This window comes from Notolepis coatsorum (assembly GCF_963971535.1).
Source record: "Notolepis coatsorum genome assembly, chromosome: 2".
Lineage (NCBI taxonomy): Eukaryota > Metazoa > Chordata > Actinopteri > Aulopiformes > Paralepididae > Notolepis > Notolepis coatsorum.
The window spans coordinates 22,021,281-22,045,405 of NC_140166.1; the positions used below are offsets into that span (position 1 = coordinate 22,021,281).

The 24,125-nt window shown below is 44.5% G+C and overlaps 1 protein-coding gene across 1 annotated transcript in view; it reads right to left on the bottom strand.

Moving 5' to 3' along the window:
- The window catches only part of arl15a (ADP-ribosylation factor-like 15a), a gene marked incomplete at both ends in the record, with an annotated part of 572,217 nt that extends 560,036 nt beyond the window's left edge, over positions 1–12,181 (bottom strand). The window contains one exon of the mRNA XM_084307937.1: positions 12,128–12,181. Within this exon, the coding sequence (XP_084164063.1) occupies positions 12,128–12,181 (54 nt within the window). The remainder of the gene's footprint in view (positions 1–12,127) is intronic.
- Between the last annotated feature and the right edge of the window lie 11,944 nt (positions 12,182–24,125).

The window sequence follows — 24,125 nt, forward strand, 5'->3', positions numbered from 1 at the left end:
ACAAGCGACCAAAAACGGTCCTCTAAGGCCCTCAGGATGTGGGCCCAGGACACGGGGCTCGCAGACCTATGGCGCATATCCAATCCCACCCTCAAGGATTACTCTCACCTGTCAGCCAGACACAAAACCTTCTCTCGAATAGACTATGCATTCGCGTCCCCTAATATGTTTGATAGTTTCGACGTCTCATTGGTTCCCCTGGCTCTCTCGGACCACAAGGGGATCTTCCTTATGGCAACCTTTGGCAGGCTCTCCACGAGAGCTCCCAGGTGGCGTTTTAACTCCACCTTATTAAAGAACGATGATTTTGGTTCTGAGTTCAGGAGTAAACTAGCTGAATTCTTGCAGATCAATGTTGGCACGGTCGATGACCCCAGGGTCCTGTGGAACGCATTGAAAGGATTTATCAGGGGTGATGTCACACTTTTCGCCTCCAATTTGCGTAAATCCCAGTAAGAAAAACTAGAAGGACTGGAAACATTATATGCGGACCTATACGCATCTTTTCAAACTAACTATAGTGAACGACTAAACACACAACGTAAGATAGTCAAGAAAGAAATAAACTCCATACTTAAACAACAGTCTGAGTTCTTGATACATAGGACAAGGCAAAATTACTACTTTCACGGCTCCAGGCCTAGCCATCTATTGGCAATGAAAATACGCTCGAATGATCATTTCTCGGATATCCCCTCGATCAAGACGCGACAGGGTACAGTCACTACTAGGGATGTCCGATATTATCGGCCGACCGATATTATCGGCCGATATCGGCAGTAAAATGTGATATCGGAAAATATCGGTATCGGTTTAAAAAAAATTAAAAACAATATTTGTTATATATATATCCAGTGAAATTATTAGTTACCTGAAATTATTCAGTTTTTTGGACGGGGAAACCCTGCATATATCGGTATCGGTTGATATCGGTTGATATCGGTATCGGAAATTAAGAGTTGGACAATATCGGAATATCGGTATCGGTAAAAAAGCCAATATCGAGCATCCCTAGTCACTACTGATTCGAAAAAGATCAACGACACTTTTAAAGAGTTTTACTCACAGTTATATAGCTCAGAGGTTAATCTCGACAACTCTAAATTTGAATCGTTCATTGGCGGGCTTGAGATACCCCACATTTCTGAGGAAGAGGCTAAGGAACTGGGGAAACCGATCACTCTTATGGAACTAAGGGAGACGATCGCTGAAATGCAGAGGGGTAAGGCACCAGGCTGGGATGGTATTCCACCCGAGGTATATTTAGCTTTCTGGGACCAACTGGGTCCATTGATGCTCGATATGATCAATTACGCTATCGAACAAGGGGAGTTCTCAAGAGATGTCAACATGGCGTTGATTTCTTTACTTCTCAAGAAGGACAAAGATCCCAATGATTGTGGTAGCTATAGGCCCTTGAGTCTTCTCTGGGCCGATTTAAAAGTGTTTGCCAAGGTGCTGGCCCGCCGCCTGCAGAGATTTATGACGGTATTGGTACACTGCGATCAAACTGGTTTTATCCCGGGGCGCCTGGCTGCAGATAATCTTAGGAGGCTGTTGCATGTAGTCGATAACAGTAAAGACAATACAGGGCGGCTAGGTGGTGTAGTGGTCTAAGGCACTCGCCACCAGTGTGGAGACGCTAGGATTCGCGTGTTCGAATCCAGCTCTCCACATTGTTTTTCAGTTTGGCTGGTCGTCCGCAGTAATACACATTGGCCGTATTACGGGGAGGGAAAACTGAAGGGTGGGGATCGAACGTTGTGAACAAGCGACTCCTACAAGTCGGTTGGTGCGCCTGCGCAGTAGAATCAGGAAGTGTCGGGGGCAGCGTGAGCCTCCCACGCGTTACTCCTCGACACTGAGAGGTCGAGCTGCGCAGGTGAAAAGATGCGACTGCTGTTACCTCAAGTACCGGAGGGGACTTGTGCTATGTATGACTTAGTCCACATTGCAGCCGGCTTGTGGGAGGCAAGAAACAGCGTTCGTGACAGGGGAGGGTTGAATTGGATGATACGAAATTGGGATGGGAGAAAAATATAGAAAAATGGGAGAAAAAGTGGATCAAAAAAAAAAACAGTAAAGACAATACAGCTCCGTCCACAGTTCTGTCTTTGGATGCCATGAAGGCGTTTGACAGACTAGAATGGTCATACCTGTGGAAGGTACTTGAGGTTATGGGTCTTGGAAAGAATTTTATTCATATGATTAAAGTCCTGTATGCCTCGCCGTCGGCAATGATACTGACAGGCAAAAACTGTTCCACACTTTTCCCAGTCTCCAAATCTTCTAGACAGGGTTGTCCTCTGAGCCCAGGACTATTCGCGCTTTTCCTCTAACCATTGGCCCAATTTATTAGGCAATCGGAGGACATCGTCCCCATAATGATCAATAATACACCACACAAAATTGCTCTCTATGCGGATGACCTACTGATTTTTATGGATGACCCTTCCCGGTCGCGTGTTGTTTTTTAACAGCGCAGCAGTGCAAGAATGTGACAATTTGACCATGTGACCGCGGCAACGCGGGAGAGCGGCAGTGTGGAAATAGGCTGTCTCTAAGACAAACTCTAACCTTAACCAGCTCCTTAACAGCGCCTAAACTTAACCGTTCTAACCTTAACCAACTCCGAAACAATGCCTAACCTTAACCTTAACCTTAACCATGCCTAACCTTAACCATAGAAAGAATATTGCCATTCTCTAAGACAAACTCTAACCTTAACCAGCTCCTTAACAGCGCCTAAACTTAACCGGTCTAACCTTAACCAACTCCGAAACAATGCCTAACCTTAACCTTAACCTTAACCAGGGACCGAAACTAAAGCCCGCCGCCCGCCAGGGGCGGTCTGTTTTTACCTTTGGCGCATGACACTTAGAGGGCTGCCCGCCGTGTGGCGTGTAGACGTGTAGTTCATAAGCAGGCCCCTAAAAATATTTGTATGCGAACGGTAAAAATCAATTACGCGCACGCTGTGCGAATACAGATTATAGCCTCTCTCGTCTTTTTTTTCCTCCGCTGCGAGATCGTTAAAAAACTACAAGTCCCACATTGCACTCAAGCCAACGGTCCAATCACAGTAGAGTGAAGTGACTGGTTTCATGGGAAATAAAGCAAATGACCAATCGGAAGCTCTAATTTTTCTTGTTTACTTCCTGAAACTCCGCGATCAGGGCTCTCGTTTTCCGAGACACCAACTTATTATAGTCTCTCTTACCAATAGCAATAGATTTTAGAACACCTAGATTTATCGATAGCAATAGTAATATAACGTTAATGCAACAAAACGAATGCCTTGCTTTGTTAATCATAACGTTGATGCAGTAGCGTATGTCGGTGTGTTGGCTGTAACGGACATGACAATAACATAACGTGTACACATTAAAATTGCGATAATCTATTCTAACATTTTCAAATCGATGCAGTTGAATTTCCCCCTTAGGATCGATGCATTGTTACACCCCTACACCAAAGTCACTGGCCCACTGTATCTGTGTATAATAACTTGGCTAGCGTTATCAACAGCAGAGGTGGGCAATGGGTCCAGCTGCAGCACCGGAGTGCAAGCGATGTGATGTAATTGGCAGACTCGACTGTCAATCAATGGTCTACCTGACACGCAAACTCAAACAATGTTTCTGTACTGGAGGTGTGATTGATTGATTGATTGAAAACTTTATTAACAGATTGCAGAATGGGTACAATACAGTACAGCTCAATACACACAATTGTTAAGGGGATGCAGACCAGAGAAAGACTTTCGTCTTGTTTACATCAGGGTCCCCCATTTCAATTAATCAGGAAAGTGTACAGTAGGAAAGTGTACAGTATTTCAATAGGCAACCCTGAAAGGATTATTTTTCTAGAAGAGCAACACAGCCAAAACAGACAGTGGAGCTGTTTGCAGATAGCAAGCATTTTGACTTATTGCGTGGTGGCGATGTCTCGCAGATAATACAACTACAAGTATGATTATATAATATATATTTTATTTAAAAAAAAATTGTATATATAAAATATATATTGGCAGGTAAGAAATATGCGTGGCGGGTAGACTCTTCCCATCTACCCGCCACTGGCCGGTGAGTCAAAAAGTTAATTTCGCTCCCTGACCTTAACCATGCCTAACCTTAACCGGCGAAAGAATACATGTTAAAAAAAAAATCACGTTAAAAAAAAAAAAATTTGATGGGATTCGAACTCGTCAACAACGGACCGCAGGACCGCAGGACCGCTGCTCTGCCAGGTGAGCTGAAGCGCCGAATGAAAATCATGGCGGACATGACATAATTCCGCTCACGCTCTGCCGCTCCGCTCGCTCTGCCGCTCCGCTCGCTCTGCCGCTCCGCTCTGCGGTTGCCGCGCCTGCCGCGGGGCATGGCGCAGCCAATCAGGGAAAACGCGGAAGCAAAAGCAGCACTGCTGCGCTGTTATTAAACAATAGGCTTCCCGGTCGGCCACAAAATTATTGGGAATAATCGACGACTTTGGTAAATTGTCAGGCTTTAAGATTAACTGGAACAAGTCAGCCTGCCTACATCTTAATGAGCTGGCCAAGGCGGTGCGACTACCAGCTGATATCCCCATAGTGGAACATTTTAAATACTTAGGCATAGAGATATTCCCCACGCTGAGTCAAACTACTAAGTACAACTTCACGGGTACTTATGATAAAATACGCCAGGATCTAGACAGATGGTCGTCCCTTCCTAACTCCTTACAAGCCCGGGCTTCCATAATCAAAATGAACGTCCTGCCTAGGATACATTTTGTTAGCTCAATGCTCCCCCTGCCCCCTCCAATAGACCACTGGCGCAAGGTACAATCGATGGTATCTAAGTTTATCTGGAATAACAAACGCCAGAGAATCAAAAGAGCTACTACTCAACGTAGGAAACAAGATGGGGGCCTCGCAATACCTGATTTTAAGCTTTATTTCTGGTCCTTTTCACTGAGACCTCTGATGTGCTGGCTAGACCCTGTAGATGCTGTATCTTGGCGCTCCTTAGAAGCGGCGGCGGTCTCACCGCTAAGATTGCAGGATGTGGTGTACTCCACTGTCCCTATTTCGAAATGCCGGCTGAGGTATGGACGGATCATAACTCACGTGATCCAAACGTGGCGTAATGTACAGAAGTCGTGTGGGGTTAAATGCCCATGGCACCTGGACTCTCCAATTTCTAATAACCAGCAATTACTTGTTGGGCACAAGCCGGTTAATATTCCTCAATGGCAAAGGAGGGGAGTTCATACTCTGGAGGATATTTATGATAAGAACGGCCTCCGTGCGTTTCAGGACTTAAGAGAATTTTATGATCTTCCCGGCGAGTCCTTCTTTCTTTACCTTCAACTAAGGTCAGCGCTGAGGGAGCATGGCGTGCCGTGGGCTCAAGCTTTGCACCCACACCCCTTCCTCAGGCTCATAGTGGACAGGACGACCTCCAGAGGGTTTGTCTCAGACTTTTATACGCTCTTAATTCAAGCCACGTATAAAAATGTATCATTCGATACAATCTGGCGTGTGGATATCCCGGAGTTGGACCCGAGTTTGACTGGGATGATGTTTGGGCAAATGTGGCATTGTCTTCCCGCAACCCCAATCACCAGCAAATTAATTTTAATTATATTCATAGGACCTATCTTACACCTAGGAAGCTATTTGCTATGGGACTGATAACCGACTCTCGGTGCACTTTGTGCTCTCAAAAGGCCACTGGCACTTATATGCATATGTATTGGGATTGCCCACCAGTGGCCCGCTTCTGGAGGTCAATAACGGACAAACTTTCAGATCTGTGTGGCTTAACTATCCCATTCACAGCTGTTACGCTACTCCTGAACGATATAACAACACTACCCGCGTCCGTACAACTGAAAAGGGTTGTCCTAGCGGGCGTCACAGCAGCGAAGAAGCTAATAGCATTGAGGTGGAAGGAGCCTGAGAAGCTCACAGTGATTAACTGGTCCCTAACACTGTTGGATGTGATTTATCTTGAGATATCCACGGCGCGGGTGATTGGGGTGGGGCAGGCTGGGATTGACCTGTGTTTCGCAGCAGCTGAGAAGGTCAGGACCGCCGTGTGCGGCTGAGCGGGGTTGGGGTGCTTGTTCGGGGGAGTCCGGCGGTCTCGTGGGAGGGGGAGGAGGAAATGTCTTGTCTGTCTTGTCTTTTGTGATGTCTTGAATTTAACTGGGGATTTTATTGGGGGGCAGCTATTTAGCTATTTCTTCACTATTTGGTCATTTCTTAGATAGTACCCCTTGAATTTTGAATTTAAAAGGGTTGAACTCTGTTTTCTTTTCTTTTTGTCTTTATAATTTATAAATTGTTATTTCTGTATTATTATTGTTTTTGTTATTTTCCTGTGAAGTTCTGTGTATTGTGATTGTGATTAATGTGTTGTCTTGTTTCATGTAAATAATAATAAAAAAATGTGATCAAAAAAAAAAGAATTGATATTTATCGATAATTTTGTCCCGATTTATCAATTCTTCCAAATGGCATATCGTCTCAGCCTTAGTTGTCCACAGGGAGCTAAATTAACTTTTTGACTCACCGGCCAGTGGCGGGGGGATGGGAAGAATCTACCCGCCAAGCATATTTCTTACCTGCCAACTTTTTTTTGATAAAGATTTTATTATTTTATATAATTTTTTTTAATAAATATATATATTATATAATCATACTTGTGATTGTGTTATCTGCGAGACATCGCCACCTCGCTGTCTGCAAACAGCTCCACTGTCTGTGTGTATACTCGAGTGGCCTCCAGCTCCAGCAAGGATTCTCCTGAGCTACAGCTGGACCCTATTCAGCAGCCCTCACTCGATGTAAGCCAGGGACTCGAATACGCATGTTGTTGTAGGACATTGATGTCAGGAGCTATCTGTAGCTACTGCTGGATGGCGTTGGGACAACGCCTCAGTGAACTATTTAGTTTACTGCGACATTTCGTAGTGACTAGTGAGCTACCTAGCCAACGGAGGTATTATGCACTGGACTATTGCTGGAGCATTTTTTGATGTCGGGAGCTATACGTAGCTAGCCGGCTGGATACCGTTACACAATGCCTCATGTATTAAACTAAGTGAATAGTAGGCCTGCCACGATAACACATTTTGCTGGGCGATTAATTGCCCCCGAAAATATCGCGATAAGCGATATTATTGCGACCGGTTAGAGAATTTTTTTTGAGAAATTTATTTCCCAAAACTTTTATTTTGAAGCCCACCGCTCCGTCTTTTCCGGTTTTAGACTTTTATTTTGAAGCCCACCGACCGGACCGGAAGTATTGTTGCGATTATCCTAAGCAGAACATATGAGCCGACAACATGTCTCGTCCGGTTGTTTTTGAGCTAATAACAAATGTTGAGATTGTTGGTGAACAACTAACTTTAGGTTAGTTTTAACGTTAGCTACTAACGTTAGATGCAGCTACTACAGGCAATCAACGATGAGGAGGAAGCGTCAAAGCAGTATATAATAGAATAGCTGTGGTGCGTAGGCACTGCAGCACGACTCGAAACTACCGGAGTGTTATAATAAATTAATTCGTGTTTAACTTGTCCCCGTGTCCAGTCCTTTGACCAGCCCCACCCGTTCATTGTAAACAATGATGCATGTAATTGTATTAACGTTATTCTGTGTTGTACTTGTAGCTATGCTATACGTTGTATTTCGTTTGTTAGCTAATGTTGTTAGCATGGAATGAGAATCAAAGCTCTATCTTTCATCTTTATTTAGCAGTCCAGTTTCTCCGGGCAGTAGCGAGTAACTACTTGGGTCTAAAAATAGCTAACGTTACACTACAAATAATGCTACTTGGTTAAAAGGAGCCACACTATTGAGAAATGTAGTTAAGCTGTGGCGTTGCCCCACGGGGCTCCCGTGCTGTACTCTAGTAACGTCAGCGACCCGCCTCCCAACACGGACAGTGACTGACAAGCGGCACTGGTTCCGCCTCATTAAAACAAACGCGCAAATAGCAATTAATCGCGCCCGTCAAAATCATTGCATTCATTTTAATTATCGCAGCAATTAATCGATTTATTGCTTATCGCGGCAGGCCTAGTGAATAGTTATAGGGTCATTTTGTAACGGTAGCTAACATTATCTCACGAAGGTCCCACACTGACTAGACCAGGGGTAGGCAACCCTAGGCACGCGTGCCTGCATAGGCACGCGGGGGCATTTGCATAGGCACAGGGGGCAGCAATAAAAAAAAAAAGAAAAAAAAGAAAAAAGTATAATTCTTTATTTTTTATGCTCTGAAATATTATAGTGAAATATTTTGCACTGTTGTCGCATTTATCTTGTTGAAATCCTCCCACAGGTTCTTTTTACTACCACATATTTAATTGAGACCCTTTATTTGTTTATTATTTCAATTTAGCTGGAAATACATTGCTACATCATTCAGTAACATTTGCAGAGCCTTATAACAAAAACATTATTACGGTCACCATTGTGACCAGTGGGATTAATCAACAATTTTTATTATTTATGTTTCTATTTCATTGAACATTGCACATGTTAAAAGCCTTTTTTTTTCTCAAAATGTGAGTATTACCAAGTCAACTTGTGTTCTTAAAACAATGACAATAAACATAGTTTTATTAGGTTGAAATAATGTGGTTGTGTACTTATTTTTTTGTTAACTTATTATGGATTGAAAACTGAAAACCTTAATGCACAGTAACTGAACTCAATATTTTTAAGTTCTGGTAACTTAATATTATTATTTTTTTTTTACAGTGTAGTCTTGCGATCAATCAAAACGTATTTACACGATATACCTCACATTCACCCTCCATTCACATCCTGGTGTTCTCCATTAGGCCTGTAGGTGGAGCTATGACAGCACACGTACAGTACACACACCGATGGTGTGTGGTGTGTCCAAAAATGAATGGGCAAATGTGAGTGAAATGGTCGCACTGTATGCAGCTGTTTGTCTGCATTGCATTCCCCCCCCCCCCCCCAACTCAGATTTAGGGTTGATACAACCATCATAATAATATTGTTAATAATAACAATAACAATAATGATGTAATAATGTAAAAATTATCATTAAAAATACCTGATTATGAGAAGAAAAAAATTACGATGCATGGAATATTGTTGAGGCACACTAGTTACAACTATATTTCAAACAGGCACTCCATGTCAAAAAGGTTGCTGACCCCTGGACTAGACTAACGTCACGGTGACTGTCGGAGGCAATAGCCTCTGTTTACATGCAGGCATTCAGAAACAGGTGGGGAGAGGTAGGAGCAGCAGTGCGCTGCGGTCACGGTGACTGTCGGAGGCAATAGCCTCTGTTTACATGCAGGCATACAGAAACAGGTGGGGAGAGGTAGGAGCAGCAGTGCGCTGCGGTCACGGTGACTGTCGGAGGCAATAGCCTCTGTTTACATGCAGGCATACAGAAACAGGTGGGGAGAGGTAGGAGCAGCAGCAGCAGTGCGCGGTGCGCTGCATGTCTGTGCTGAGACAGCGAGTGAGAACTCCGCTAAAGAATTGGATCATGATTTTCGGTTTTCACATGACTATTTGATTGCCCGCCACACGGCGGTCAGACCTCTCAGTGGGAGGCGCCAAACGTAAAAACTGAGCGCCAATGGCGGGTGGCGCTCTCTAGTTTCGGTCCCTGGTTGTCCACCATGTCCAACGCACACTCCCCGCAGTCAGTGATCACTTCACTACAGATCTATTGGTTTACTTGTCAAAATCACAGAGCCAGATGAATGCATCACTTGACTGAACATAGATTTTTCATATACACACATTTTTCATCGCTAGGTGAGAATGCTGTTCATCAACTTCAGCTCAGCATTCAACACCATCATTCCCTCCAAAACTCATCTTCAAACTCAGTGACCTTGTGGAAACCAAGAACCTCGACATCAACCCCTCCATCTGCAACTGGATACTTGACTTCCTAACCCCAGAGACCCCAGTATGTTAGGTTAGGCAATCTCAACTCCTCCACCCCTGAAAACTGGCATCTCACAGGGCTGTGTGCTGAGCCCCCTTCTCTACTCCCTCTTCACCCACGACTGCACTCCTGTACATGGTACCAACTCCATTATTAAGTTTGCAGATGACAAACGGTGGTGGGCCTCATAAAAAACAACGATGAGTCGGCCTACAGGGAGGCGGTCCAGCACCTGGTGTGCCGACAACAACCAGGCCCTCAACACCAAGAAAACCAAGGAGCTCATTGTGGACTTCAGGAAGACCAGAGGTTGAGCGTAGGGCTGGGCGATAAAACGATAACGATAACTATCGCGATAAATTATTTCCTCGAAATAAACATGAAACGTGGTCGCAAAGTTTCGATATATCGATTTCCAAGCTTGGCTCCGTTCAGCCTCGGCTCAGCCCACCCACTAACAACAACCAACGTTACGTGATGACGTGACGTGCATACGCACAACAGCTAACAACCAATCAGTGAAGGAGATGGCCGAGAGCGAACGAGATCCGGAAGGAGAGGAGACCCAGAGGTACTAGGACTCACTCAACAACAAGGCTTGCTAGGCTAATTAGCTTGCACGGCGTTGTTTTATATATTTACGTGCCGAGTATGTGTGTGTTTTGAATTCTGAGGCCACGTTTAAGTAGTGTGGGGTATACAGTGGACGTCGTTTCAATATATTGTGGCGGAAGAGTATTTTAGTGTAATTATTTAGCACATTGTCATGGAATACACCACTTATAAACAACAGGCTAGCTAGGCTAATTAGCTTGCACAGCGTTGTTTTATATATTTACGTGCCGAGTATGTGTGTTTTTTTAATTCTGATCCCACGTTTAAGTAGTGTGGGTGGGGTATACAGTGGACGTCGTTTCAATATATTGTGGCGGAAGAGTTTTAGTGTCATATTTATTGTCATGAGATGCTCCGCTTGTCGGCTACTGTTAACGTGCGCGGACTGATGACGACATCAACTCGACTTGAGACATTCGCAGCAGCATAAGAAGTTAATTAAACTTGACAGACATTATATCGACAGAATCATGCACAGACAGACAGACAGACAGACAGACAGACAGACAGACAGACTCACAGACAGAATCATGCACGGACAGACAGACTCACAGACAGAATCATGCACGGACAGACAGACTCACAGACAGAATCATGCACAGACAGACAGACAGACAGACAGACAGACAGACAGACAGACAGACAGACAGACTCACAGACAGAGACAGACAGACAGACAGACAGACAGACAGACAGACAGACAGACAGACAGACTCACAGACAGAATCATGCACAGACAGACAGACAGACAGACAGACAGACAGACAGACAGACAGACAGACAGACAGACAGACAGACAGACTCACAGACAGAATCATGCACAGACAGACAGACAGACAGACAGACAGACAGACAGACAGACAGACAGACAGACAGACAGACAGACAGACAGAAAGACAGACAGACAGAATCATGCACAGACAGACAGACAGACAGACAGAATCATGCACAGACAGACAGACAGACAGAATCATGCACAGACAGACAGACTCACAGACAGAATCATGCACAGACAGACAGACAGACAGACAGACAGACAGACAGACAGACAGACAGACAGACAGACAGACAGACAGACAGACAGACAGACAGAATCATGCACAGACAAACAGACTCAGACAGAATCACACACAGACTCACAGACAGAATCACGCAGACTCACAGATGCAACCAAAACGCATAATCCCCCAGGCTACCACCTGGTGGAGATAACAACAATAACAACAACAATCCCATATGTGCCACTGTGACAAGAGACTGCTTTCTCCTGCAGCCAGAGTACTAGGAGCCGAGGTACACAAGCTACACCACAATCTGTCATGTTTTCTGTATTCATGGATACCGCCTAAACTGTACCATGCCCTCTTCTCCAGACAGAGTTAACACTATGTGAACTGCAGCCTCTCAAGCCTTAGTTACTCCACTGAAGCCAGGCGTCCCCTCCCCTCTCCAAGCAGCAGGCACCGCGCACACCACAGCCGCTTCAAAAGAGAGAACACCTTCTCCAAACATTCCCGACGCTGCACACCCGCTGGGCGCGAGCGACGGCAGTGATGAAGTTGTCGGCTTACCGTGTAGAGTCCGATCCTGCACAAGGCGAGGGAGAGCTGCATGTGTTCCGTCATGGTGCCTCGGCAACGAGCGCCCGTTACCCCCGGCAACAGACAAGCCAAGCTAGCCCCGGAGTAATGAATGGAAGGAGGGAGGGGGAGAGAGAGAGAGAGAGAGAGAGAGAGAGAGAGAGAGAGAGAGAGAGAGAGAGAGAGAGAGAGAGAGAGAGAGAGAGAGAGAGAGAGAGAGAGAGAGAGAGAGAGAGAGAGAGAGAGAGAGAGAGAGAGAGAGAGAGAGAGAGAGAGAGAGAGAGAGAGAGAGAGAGAGAGAAGGGAGGGGCCAGGAGAGTATACACAACAAGTCCAAGTCACCGACGTGAGAGCGGTCCTGCCGCCACAGAGAATAGCCGAGAGCCAAAACCTATTAACTTCAATTTGAGCTCACGGGAGGAGGCGGGGTAGTATTGGGAGCAGGGGGGTTCTCCTTGTATTCATTCATAAAAATAAAAAACGAATAGATAAATGAAAGCACAAATAGGAGACAGTGGGGAGATCAGTGGAAGGGAACGAGTTCGAGATTAGATTTACGGATATCTGTCCGTAGAGATTATGAGCCGATAACTGGAGCTTCAGAATAAGACTGCAAATTGGATTAGTCAACACACACACACGCTCCACCAGGGGTGTAAAGTACTTGAGTAATTGTACTTCGTTACAATACTTAAGTACTGTTTTGGGGGATTTGTACTTCACTCGAGTATTATTAGGTTTGTATACTTTGTACTTTCACTCCATTACATTTCAGAGAAAAATAATCCATACTTTTTACTCCTTACATTTAAAATGCAGACCTACAAAGTACAAAGTACAAATCTCACAGGTCAAACCATTTTAATTAGTATATTTTAATTGTTTATCTGGCCGAACTAACGTTAACGTTAACGTTATTAATCCTGCGACCACAGGTAAACAGCCAATCAAATCCCCATCAATGGAAAATGAACCCGCCCATACCCATGCTGATTGGTCCTTGTGCAACACTAGAATGCTGTGGTTAATATTGTGATATTATTCAGGGTACTCCAGTATGCTGTGGTTAATATTGTGATATTATTCAGGATACACCATTCTGTTTTTAATATTGTGATATTATTCATGCTGTGATGTGAATGCAGTCCATGTTAGTTTACCTTCAATGGAGAAGTGCATTAAATAATTTTAATGCAAAAAAAGTGTCCTCTGTTCTTTCATTTCAGCATTGTCTATCGCAGAACACATTCCATTGTGGGCAGAGTGTATGCTTGGTTTCATTCCAGCCTTGCCTAAACACCAGCTGATGATTTCACTAATTGGCTCACCTCTTCAACTAACTCACCTGGTGCAATGTATAGTTCAAATGAAAACTTGGCCCACGATGGAATGAGTTTGAGACCCCTGGTCTATCCCTTTCAAAAAAAAAATTCTTTTACTTTTTAAAAGTAGGACTTTTTTACTTTTACTTTGTGTGTTTTTAGCCAGATACTTTGACCTTTACTTGAGTCAGATTTTGAGACGGTACCCATACTTTCACTTAAGTATAATTTCTGGGTACTTTTTACACCCCTGCGCTCCACGCACATGCACAAACATGCAAGGCATAAACACACACAGACACACACACATACGCTCCACGCACATGCACAAACGTGCAGGGCATAAACACACAGACCTGACACACACATACGCTCCACGCACATGCACAAACGTGCAAGGCATAAACACACACGCACACACACACATTGCATGCACATGCACACACACAATATGATGCTTTTAATACAAAGGGTCTAGTCAGTCTTCTAGTCAGTCTTCTAGTCAGTCGTCTAATAAGTCATCTAGTTAGTCGTCTAGTCAGTCTTCTAGTCAGTCGTCTAGTCAGTCGTCTAGTCAGTCATCTAGTTAGTCTTCTAGTCAGTCATCTAGTTAGTATTCTAGTCAGTCGTCTAGTCAGTCATCTAGTTAGGCGTCTAGTCAGTCATCTAGTCAGTCATCTAGTCAGTCTTCTAGTCATTCGTCTAGTCAGTCTTCTAGTCAGTCGTCTAGTCAGTCATCTAGTTAGTCTTCTGGTCAGTCGTCTAGTCAGTCATCTAGTTAGTCTTCTAGTCAGTCATCTAGTCAGTCATCTAGTCAGTTGTCTAGTCAGTCATCCAGTCAGTCTTCTAGTCAGTCGTTTAGTCAGATGTATAGTCAGTCATATAGTCTGTCGTATAGTCAGTCTTCTAGTCAGTCGTCTAATCAGTCATCTAGTCAGTCTTCTAGTCATTCATCTAGTCAGTCTTCTAGTCAGTCGTCTAATCAGTCATCTAATCAGTCTTCTACTCAGTCTTCTAGTCAGTCGTCTAGTCAGTCTTCTAGTCAGTCTTCTAGTCAGTCTTCTGGGTGTAGAGACCAGGAAGTCAGTTCAATAGGAGCTGTGAGTCAGGCTGCGGCCTTGACCCAACATCAAATAGAGGTAGAATTCAAACTCATAATAATCATAAATGTTGTCCAATAGGATGCAGGCTGTAACCTAGAAGTAAGTAAGATAATAGTAATAAATAATATGTCAATCTAATAGGGGTGTAACAGTACACAGAAGCCACGGTTCGGTACGTACCTCGGTATTGGGGTCACGGTTCGGTACGAGTTCGGTACAACTATAAAATATTTCTAATTATTATTATTAATAATATATATATATTTTTTTGTAATTCTTTTTTTTGTATTACAAAAAAATTATATATTATATTTATGATAATTATTATAATTATTATTAAATAGAATATTTTTCTATAGGCTTGCCGTGGTAGTCAGTGATACTGGTGTCATTCTGTGTTCAGGCATCCACTTGCCTACTGCCCCTTTAAACTTATCCTTGCTAAGTTTCAGTTTCACTTCTAGAGAGAATTTAACTTCACGGCGAGACTGAATACTAGAGAACAGATGACATGTTACAACAATGGCAGAGGATTATTTGGATTTAAACACAGTGGAGCTCAGATGATCTGTCCGGAAAAGTATATATATTTTTTTTATTTGATTGTGCCTGTGAGTCCGGCGGGGGAGAATGTTGATGTGTTTGTTGGCACGTGTGTGTGTGACGGCGACGCGTGTGTGTGTCTTTCCATTGGTTTCATTTGGTTAACGTTATTAGGCGAACAAGAAAATGAAAGAAAACTGTAAAATTGTAATGCAGGACTGTACGCTAAGCTTGGTCACTAGGGGCACACTCTCATTTAGGGGCACAGAATATTTTTTAGGGGCACATTTTTAAATAACTATTTTACCATTATAGTGCAAAAAAATATGTTCCTCCTGCCTCATTACTGTGGTCCTTTTATTTAACATTTAAGTGCGTTTGTTTTCAGGTTTGTATCTTTTATAATGAACCAACTGAGAAAGTGTGTAAATCACTAATAGAACAAAAACAACAAACTGTGTGTGTGTGTGTGCGCGCGCTTGTAGTGCTCCTTGAATGAGATCACCACAACACACACACACCATTGCATTAATCAGGAGAACAAGAAACTCTGCATACCTTTGTTTCACACTGAAAAGTGCTTTATAAATAAAATGAATTATTATTATTGTAAATAACCCCATGAAAGGTTTATTATTTTTATGGGTAATTACCCGCTTCATATTTGTGATGTTACTGGTTTCAGTGTGTGCCTAAAGTGATCAATGTGTTGGGCCGTTTATAGAGATCTATGCCAATTAATGTTTATGTATATCTGGGACTTTTTTTTATAAGAATTGAGAGGCCTACTACGGTATGTGTATATGTGACCTTTATTTTGAAAACCGTGTTGCGACACAACCTTGTTTAAGTTTGCACTTTTGACAGTGAAATGTTCAGATCAACTTAGCTCGAAGGAAAGACTAATCAAAAAGGTTTAATGGACCCGTATGAGGCCATAGCTCTTACGGTGAGACTTTATAGAAGAGGAATGTAATACTATACAAAACGAGAAATAAACAGTGATTTTACCAGCAGTAAGTTGCAAGCCACTTTCATACGGGGAACCGTGACAATTATTAGTATTATCTTTTTTTTTTTTTTTTTTTTACCTGCAACAGGGCAGTTTTAAAACCAGAGACAGTGGACAGACTTGTCTTTCTTTTTTTTTTTTTGGTCTTTTTCCCCCTCCATTTTCCTCCGATTTTCTCCCATCCCAATGTTAGTCGTATGCCAATTCCCAGTCCCTTCCTGGTCGCTGCGCTTTACCCCCCACAGTCAGATCATTTGGGAGAGTGGAGGCTACCACGTGCTTCCTCCGACACACGTCCAGCCAATCACCGCTTCTTTTCACCTGGCAGCGCGGATTCTCATTGAGAGGGCGTAGCGTGTGGGAGGACCACACTATCCCCCTCACGTCCAATCCGCGCTTAGCAGGCGCCCCGACCGAACTGTAGGAGTCGCTGTTTACAACGACCCGGACCCACCCCGCCAGCTTCTCCCACCCTCTGATACAGCCAATTGTATCAGTGCAGACGGCCAGCCAAGCTGGTGACAACCCCGGAGCTGTGAGCTGGATTCGAACAGGCGAACCAAGCTCACAGTTCCGGGGCTGGTGACGAATGCAATCTCCGCTCGACCACCTAACCGCCCAGACTTGTCTTTCTTGCCTGCAACTTAAAGTAATGGCTTTGCTTGTCCAAATGACAATACTGACCAAATTCAGATTTATTTTTCTCTTGTCCATTTATTTTGTTTGCTTTCTAATTTAAAATACATTTTGAAACCGTCTGTACACAGTAGGCTATGTGTGCTAGCAGAACTAGACTCCAGTCACGAGTCACAGTGCACATGTGCAGTGGTTTGTCCACCAAAAAAGCGCCAAAAGATCGAAAATAAACTAGCAGAGCCAGAACTGTTCAACTCCTCTGGAGCCACAGCCAGCAGAGAAGCCGGTTTACTTTAGCTTTTAAACCAGCTGCAGCCTGAGAACTGGAGTGTGAGGGGATGTAACACTAAAGATGGCGGCAATGACAAAGAATTGCTGCAAAATAAACATACATCTGTTGTTTAAAAAAAAAAAAAAAAAAAAAAAAATGTATACTTATAACAATTCGATAATTATCGATATCGAGAAATAAAATAAAATTATCATATCGTTATCGCGATATGATTTTTTTCCATATCGCCCAGCCCTACGTCATCCCGATAAACCCGATAACGTTATTAATAGCTCCGATAATATATAATAAATTTTTTGGTTAAAAGAAATCCGGTGTGGGTGGATTTGGATGAAGGGCGCTTGTTTTTATTATAGCCTCCTCCCGTTTTGCCAGTACTGTGGTATGACTGACAGCGTGTGGTTTAGGAACAGGGAGTTTTTCACAAATCCAGCGCTCCCTTTCTTGGCTGTGACGTAGTCACGTTACATTCGGAGGCAGACAGTCGATCTGCCAATTACGTCCCACTGTTTGCACCCACCTCTTCTTCTTACCACCAATCAGAAACTCTCGTTCGTTTATTTACCTCCGGATTGTCGGCCATTATTCTACTCGGAGCTATAACGTTAGCTGCTCCCCGCCAGCCACATTGACAAGTACCAGCGCTTATACATTACTGGCAAATGTCTTGTTGCACTTGTGGCAACGAGCGTTGTCAGCATCGACTTTAGTAAAATAGACCCAGACTTTTTTTGAGGAATTTAAACGTCGCAAACTAATCTTGTTGGCCGTTTTCTATCTCTCCTCCCTCGGTCTCTCTCTGCCTACGCGAGGGGGCTGTGCTCTTACACACACTCACTCACACACACACACACACGGGTGCTGTCGAGAGCAGAGCTGTCTGTACTCGGCAGCACCTGTGTGTGTGTGTGTGTGTGAGAGTGAGTGTGTGTAAGAGCACAGCCCGCTTGCGCAGGCAGAGAGAGACCGAGGGAGGAGAGATAGAAAACGGCCAACAAGATTAGTTTGCGACGTTCAAATTCCTAAAAAAAAACTCCATCATTTCTCGAGTACCGATAGCAGTACCGATGACGTCGGAGCTTATAAATACTAAAAAAAAAAAAAAATTGATAAAAAAAAAAAAAAAATGATCAAAAAAAAAATATATATATATATATATATATATATATATATATATACATATATATATATATATATATATATAAAAAAAAATTATAATACAATACATATCGGTTATCGATATCGGTTATCGGCTTGAGGAGCATAAAGTTATCGGTATCGGTGTCAAAAAATCAATATCGTGCATCCCTAACTGATATCCGCTCCGTTCTTCTTGCAGAGCAAAATAAGCGGCTTAAACTTATTGAAAGGAAGTTATTTTCTTTGGCGATGCAACATTCAGTTTCGATTAGATTGGTCGCTAGGAATTATGGGATTTGGTGTAGGTTGTATGGACTCTACCAGACGGGGACATGGTATTTAATCGCACAATAGACTACAACTACCACGTATATAGCGTGGCCCAGATTCACTTCACACGCAAATCTTTTTTCCACACAGGCTATCGCAGTAAGTTCATTCATTGCCGACAGATTTTTTCATAGCACCGCGACATTATGTCACACTGTACAGCCCTGGTTGTAGGCTAATGTTTTACTATTTTTTTTATCCAATTTGTATGGATTCATTTAGGAGTGAAATGCGAATGAAGGGTTGAAATCACTACTCGCAAGGTTGCCCCCAAATATTATTTTCCACTTGCACGGGCCAAATTAAGGGGCAATTTGCAATAATCTCGTCGCAGTGTACAGCCCTGCAATGAAATGTGATTGCGCTGTGGGGCGTATTCGTCGTATGGCTGCGCGTACCGCACCGTGACGGCTGTACCGTAAATTCGCGGGACGAATACACGTACCGTTACACCCCTACAATCTAATAATAATATTAGATAATAGTAATAATGTGTCAATATAATAGTAATAATATTATATAATAGTAATAATATGTAAATCTAATAGTAATAATATTAGATAATAGTAACAATATATCAATATAACAGTAATAATATTAGATAATAGTAATAATATGTCACTAATAGGGGTGTAAAGGTACACATATCCATACCGAACTGTTTCAGTGTGTACCGTACCGAACGGCTGTGTACCGAACGAATACAACGGTATGTTAACCACTAACGACCGCCCACCGGTGGCTGTTTTTTTCACAATCTAATATAATTATTATTTTCTTTTCTTTTCTTTACAAGTCTATTATTAATTTCAATATAGAATATTCGTTGACAGCCCTACAAGTTACTGCACATCACAGTACACACACTACATCACCCCTGAGTGGGACATGTACCGAAAACCCGTACTGAACCCAACCGTGACTTCAAAACCGAGGTACGTACCGAACCATGGTTTTTGTGTACCGTTACACCCCTAGTCACTAATATAATAGTAATATTGCTTCTAGGTAGGCTGTAACCTAGAAGCACTATTAGATAATAGTAATAATGTGTAAATAATCTTTTTCTCCATCCCTACCTCTGTTTTTGTACATTTTGTATATACAGTTTTTCAGCAATTTCTCAAAACAAATTGATGTAAGTAACCAAATCAAAGATGGCGCCCGGCATCCATAGCAGCACATAACGCCCCGCTCACTTCCCGGGCCCAGCAAACACAGCAAGAGAACGACGCACTGTTCTTATTTTAGAACAATAAGCAGCAGAGCCCAGAGGGTCAGAGCAGGTCTCAGTCAGCACCGTCTGTCCAAACCCTATTCTGTGCATTAAAGGGTTACAAGTGCAAATACACATTTATATTACATACATGGTGTCCGGGGTGAAGTGTGGAAATTGTAGGTGAAAATATGGTAAATATTTTAGAAAAAGGTTCACTGTGTACCTTCACCGTCTGCCTCCACCTTGTTTCAATTATATTTTTCAAGATAAACATGATTTATTCCTTTCATGTATTTTTTTTTGAGTAAAGTTAACATATGTTATATGACGTATGGCTATCGCGTCCCGCTCTTAGCCTTATGAGATACCTCTGGTACCTAGTGTACCCCAATACGAAAACAACTTAATGCACCCACACCTGATGGGGCCCCGCCCCTATGGAGGCGTAGCCTATATAACCATAGCTGTAACTGAGGGGTACAATTCCCTGACTGTATTGAGAGTATGGTATTATTAAACCACTACTTAGTTATGTACTTTAATTACTGGCCATACAGTACACGGTATATATGGTGAACACCCACACAAGAATACAGCTTAACAAAGAAAGTTATATTTAGAAGTATTTATTATTAAAGCAGCACCAATAGGTTACAATATTGAGAATTATGAATTGCGCTTATATGGCGAAGAACACTTAAGTAGGTCAAGAGCGTAAGTCCATGAGCATATTAAGATGGGTATAACTGACACCACCTGTAGCATAAGAATTACATAAGGCACACTCGTAGTCAGCTGGAGATACTAAGGGGTTCCCTCCGGTTGTAAGCCAGCAGGGGAGAGGAATGTTCGAATGCAAAGTCTGGATCAACGAGGAATAAATAAGCTCCAGCTACGGGAGGCGGTACATATACTCCCCTCGATCGGCAGACAAAAGCAGCAGCTATAATCCAGTATGCGCGACAGCATGGATGAAAGCCAGCCAGCCTCTTCCTAGAGACGGGCTCGAGTGATGCTCCTCACGGGTAGATCCCACACAGCAGTGGGGTAGACGGTTCTCTGCTCCAGCAGCCACAGTACCAAAAGCAATATAATCCAGCCGGAAAAGGCTCTGCATTCGCCGGTGTAGATTCTCCTGTGCACGGTACTTCACATTTAACTAGGTCGAACTTGACGTTATTTCACTAAGCTCTGACACTTTTACTATCCTATTCGCACGCGGTTCTAAATGCTCTATTTAGACGCAAGGTTGCTCACTTCACTTGGTCGTTGACTCGTGGTGAAGGCTTTAACGTTAAGACGATACGTTACTTTGAACGAATGATGAACTGAATGAACTGAACTTTGAACGAAGTGCTGCTGTTTCCACCTGCGCCGTATTTATACGTAAGGTGAATTATCTAGTGCCAACCTCAGTTCTGTCTCGTATTACTGCGCAAACCTGGACATGTTGAGACAAGCCTTGGCGGTGGCTTTGAACTCGCCATTGGGGGTATGGTCGTTGGCGCCTAGGGGTCGCTGTCCAATAGGAGAACGAATATTATGGTCTGGTTTGTACCTAGGTAAAGGGATATTCCGTGTATATATACAAAGAATATACAAGGGATATCAGACGATATACAAATATTATACAAGGTATCTCAAGCAATAAATATATATATTCGGTTTAATCTGACCCTTTGTAACAATAGCTATGGTCACCAAACACTCTTCCTCTATATTCGTTCCATCATAACGGCTGCATGCACCGTATGTAACTAGTAGGATGAAAAGATCAGAGAAGATTCATAATGTTGAGAGCTTACCGGAGGATTGCTTTTCCCTGGCTTCTTCGGAGCTTGTTTCAGCGACACATGAGACCTGTGCTGATGGTTCCTCGGCTGACGGCGGCAGACCGTGGGGCAGCGTGCAGGGTTTGACTAGCAAGTCGGCTTGTACAAAGGTGAGGTCTGTGTCAGTAGGCATCAATGTCGGTGTTGGTAATGCTGTGGAGTATGTTTCGGCGCCAGGGCCGGGACGGCTTGGCGATCGTTCCACGGCTGTGGACGGTTTCCTGGCTATCCTGCTGTTAACGCTAATGCTGCTACTGCTACTTCTGCTAATGCTGATGTTGACGCTGGAATGTCTAATAATCCCCGCTGCGGGATACCGCTTTTCCCTCCTCTTACCAGCTTCATTGATGAAGGTCAGTCGGTGGTGGATGGGGGGGGGGGGGTTCGCTGAGTCCTATTTACCTTTTTTACAGGTAAAGGGGCTAACAACGAGGTGCAGGCCGGGGGTACCGTGGCTAAGCAGCCAGGTAGCTTTTTTCCTGTGCCCAGGCGGGGATGAACGACGTTCCGCCCGGCCGATGCTGGATAGCAAATCGGCTCGGAGGGTGGCAGTATGGACTGATGAGTGGTATACTGCTACAGGATGGCATTTAGCGGCGGCCAGTGTTATGGCTCAGCTGGCTACTTTCCTATCCGCAATAGCGTCGGGTAGTAGGACTTTGGGTCCAGCCGGCATTGTAAACATGGTTCATGTTTGCGGTGTTATGGAGATCTTGACTCAGTCGCAAGCTATAACTGCGGGGAGGATTAGGATGCTATCAACTTTGATTGTTAGGCATGTTTGGTTGGAGCAATCTCCTCTTGGGGAAGAGGATAGGTTTTCTCTCCTCACGACTCCTTTTTCCACAGATAGTCTTTTTGGGCGTTCTGTGGAGGCGCAGGCGGTTGTTGATCGGGGTCCTACACCGCCTCACGCTGTGCAGCCAGAGGTGGGAGCACGGTCTCGTCAACGACTGTGGCGAGATCCTTTCCCCCGTCAGTGGTGCCCTGGTTGGAGGGTCAACAGGGTACTGCGAGGCCGACAGTCTTGGCGGCCGAGGGATCGGCCATTTTGGGTGAATTCGAGTTTGGTAAAACAAGCCGTCGTCATTTTGCCGCGAGCAGCCCGCTCCCCGTTCAATCCTCTCTCTGTTACCCACGGAAGCGGGGCTCTGATCGTTCTCCTTTGGCTGCGGGCCGCGAACCTTCATTGAAGCGTATGCGGCCCCATTCTTCACTTCTCATGGAGACAGGGGCTGACACCCAGTTGATGGCTGAGCCTGGGTCTGTCCGTGAGAATGTTCCGTCGCGTGGTTCCTACGCCACTGGTTGTGGGTGGGAGGAACCTGGTGTTACAGCTGCCACTAGCTACAGTGGTCAGCAGGGGGACTCGTTGCCTCTTCTGTTGAATGCTCAGCAGGGGTTACCCCGGCTTCGCCTTCGCCAGGCGGGGTATCGCGCTGTTGCCTCCCACTCCCGTCAAACCGGCAGTGGTCTGCAAAGGAGAGGCGAGCGTGATTTGAGTGGTAGCAATATCACTGCAGGGCTTCGGCGTGTAGGAGCCCATGGGGTCCTCATGCCTTGCGTGTCTAGCTGCGGAACAACTCCTCAGCATGCGCTAGAGGGGTGTTCAGGGGGGGGTGTGTGTCAACAAGTTTGATGACAGCTCCTCCCGTATCAAACCGGCCCCTTCTGTCGGGGTCCCCCCTTGGGTGCGCTGCACAGCGGGAGGGACCGGGCCAACTATCTACTGTTCCTTGCGGCCCAGGGTCAGTTGACGGCGGGGGCACTGTGGGATTATGTTCACATATGGCGACAGGAATGCCATCTGAATCGGTGGATGGAGAGAACGTTAGAGGAGGGGCTTGTTTTGCAGTTCGCACGATCCCATCCTCCGTTCTCAGGTTTGGTGCCGACCCTATTGTTAGGGTCAGACGCGGTGACAGCCCTGGCCGACGAGATCCAATCTTTGTTGGCGAAGCAGGCCGTCGTTGTGGTCCCGAGAGAGGACGCAATGTCAGGCGTCTACTCCCGTTATTTTCTGGTACCCAAGAAAACAGGGGGGGTCAGACCTATACTGGATCTGTCCGCGTTCAATCAGTTGATTGTAACGAGGCCATTCAGAATGTTGACCGTCAAACTCCTTCTGCTTGCTGTCAGGAGGGGAGACTGGTTCACCTCCATAGACCTGAAGGATGCGTATTTTCACATCCCCATTTACCCTCCTCACAGGAAGTTCCTACGGTTCCTGTTTCAGGGCGTAGCGTACGAGTACCAGAGGATGCCGTTCGGTTATTCTCTGGCTCCCTGCACATTCACCAAGTGCGTGGCGGCTGCTCTGGGGCCCTTACGTCGTCGGGGGATACGAGTTCTATTCTATCTCGACGACATTCTACTCCTCAGTCGTTCAGAGGAGGTTGCCAGGTCTCATACTCGGCTGGTGGTGGAATTCCTCACCAGCCTGGGTTTTGCTGTGAATTGGAAGAAGAGTACCCCTCTTCCCAGTCAACAGGTGGAGTACTTGGGCTTGACGTTGAGGTCGAGGCCCATGATTGCAACCCTCTCGGAGCAGCGTCGGGGG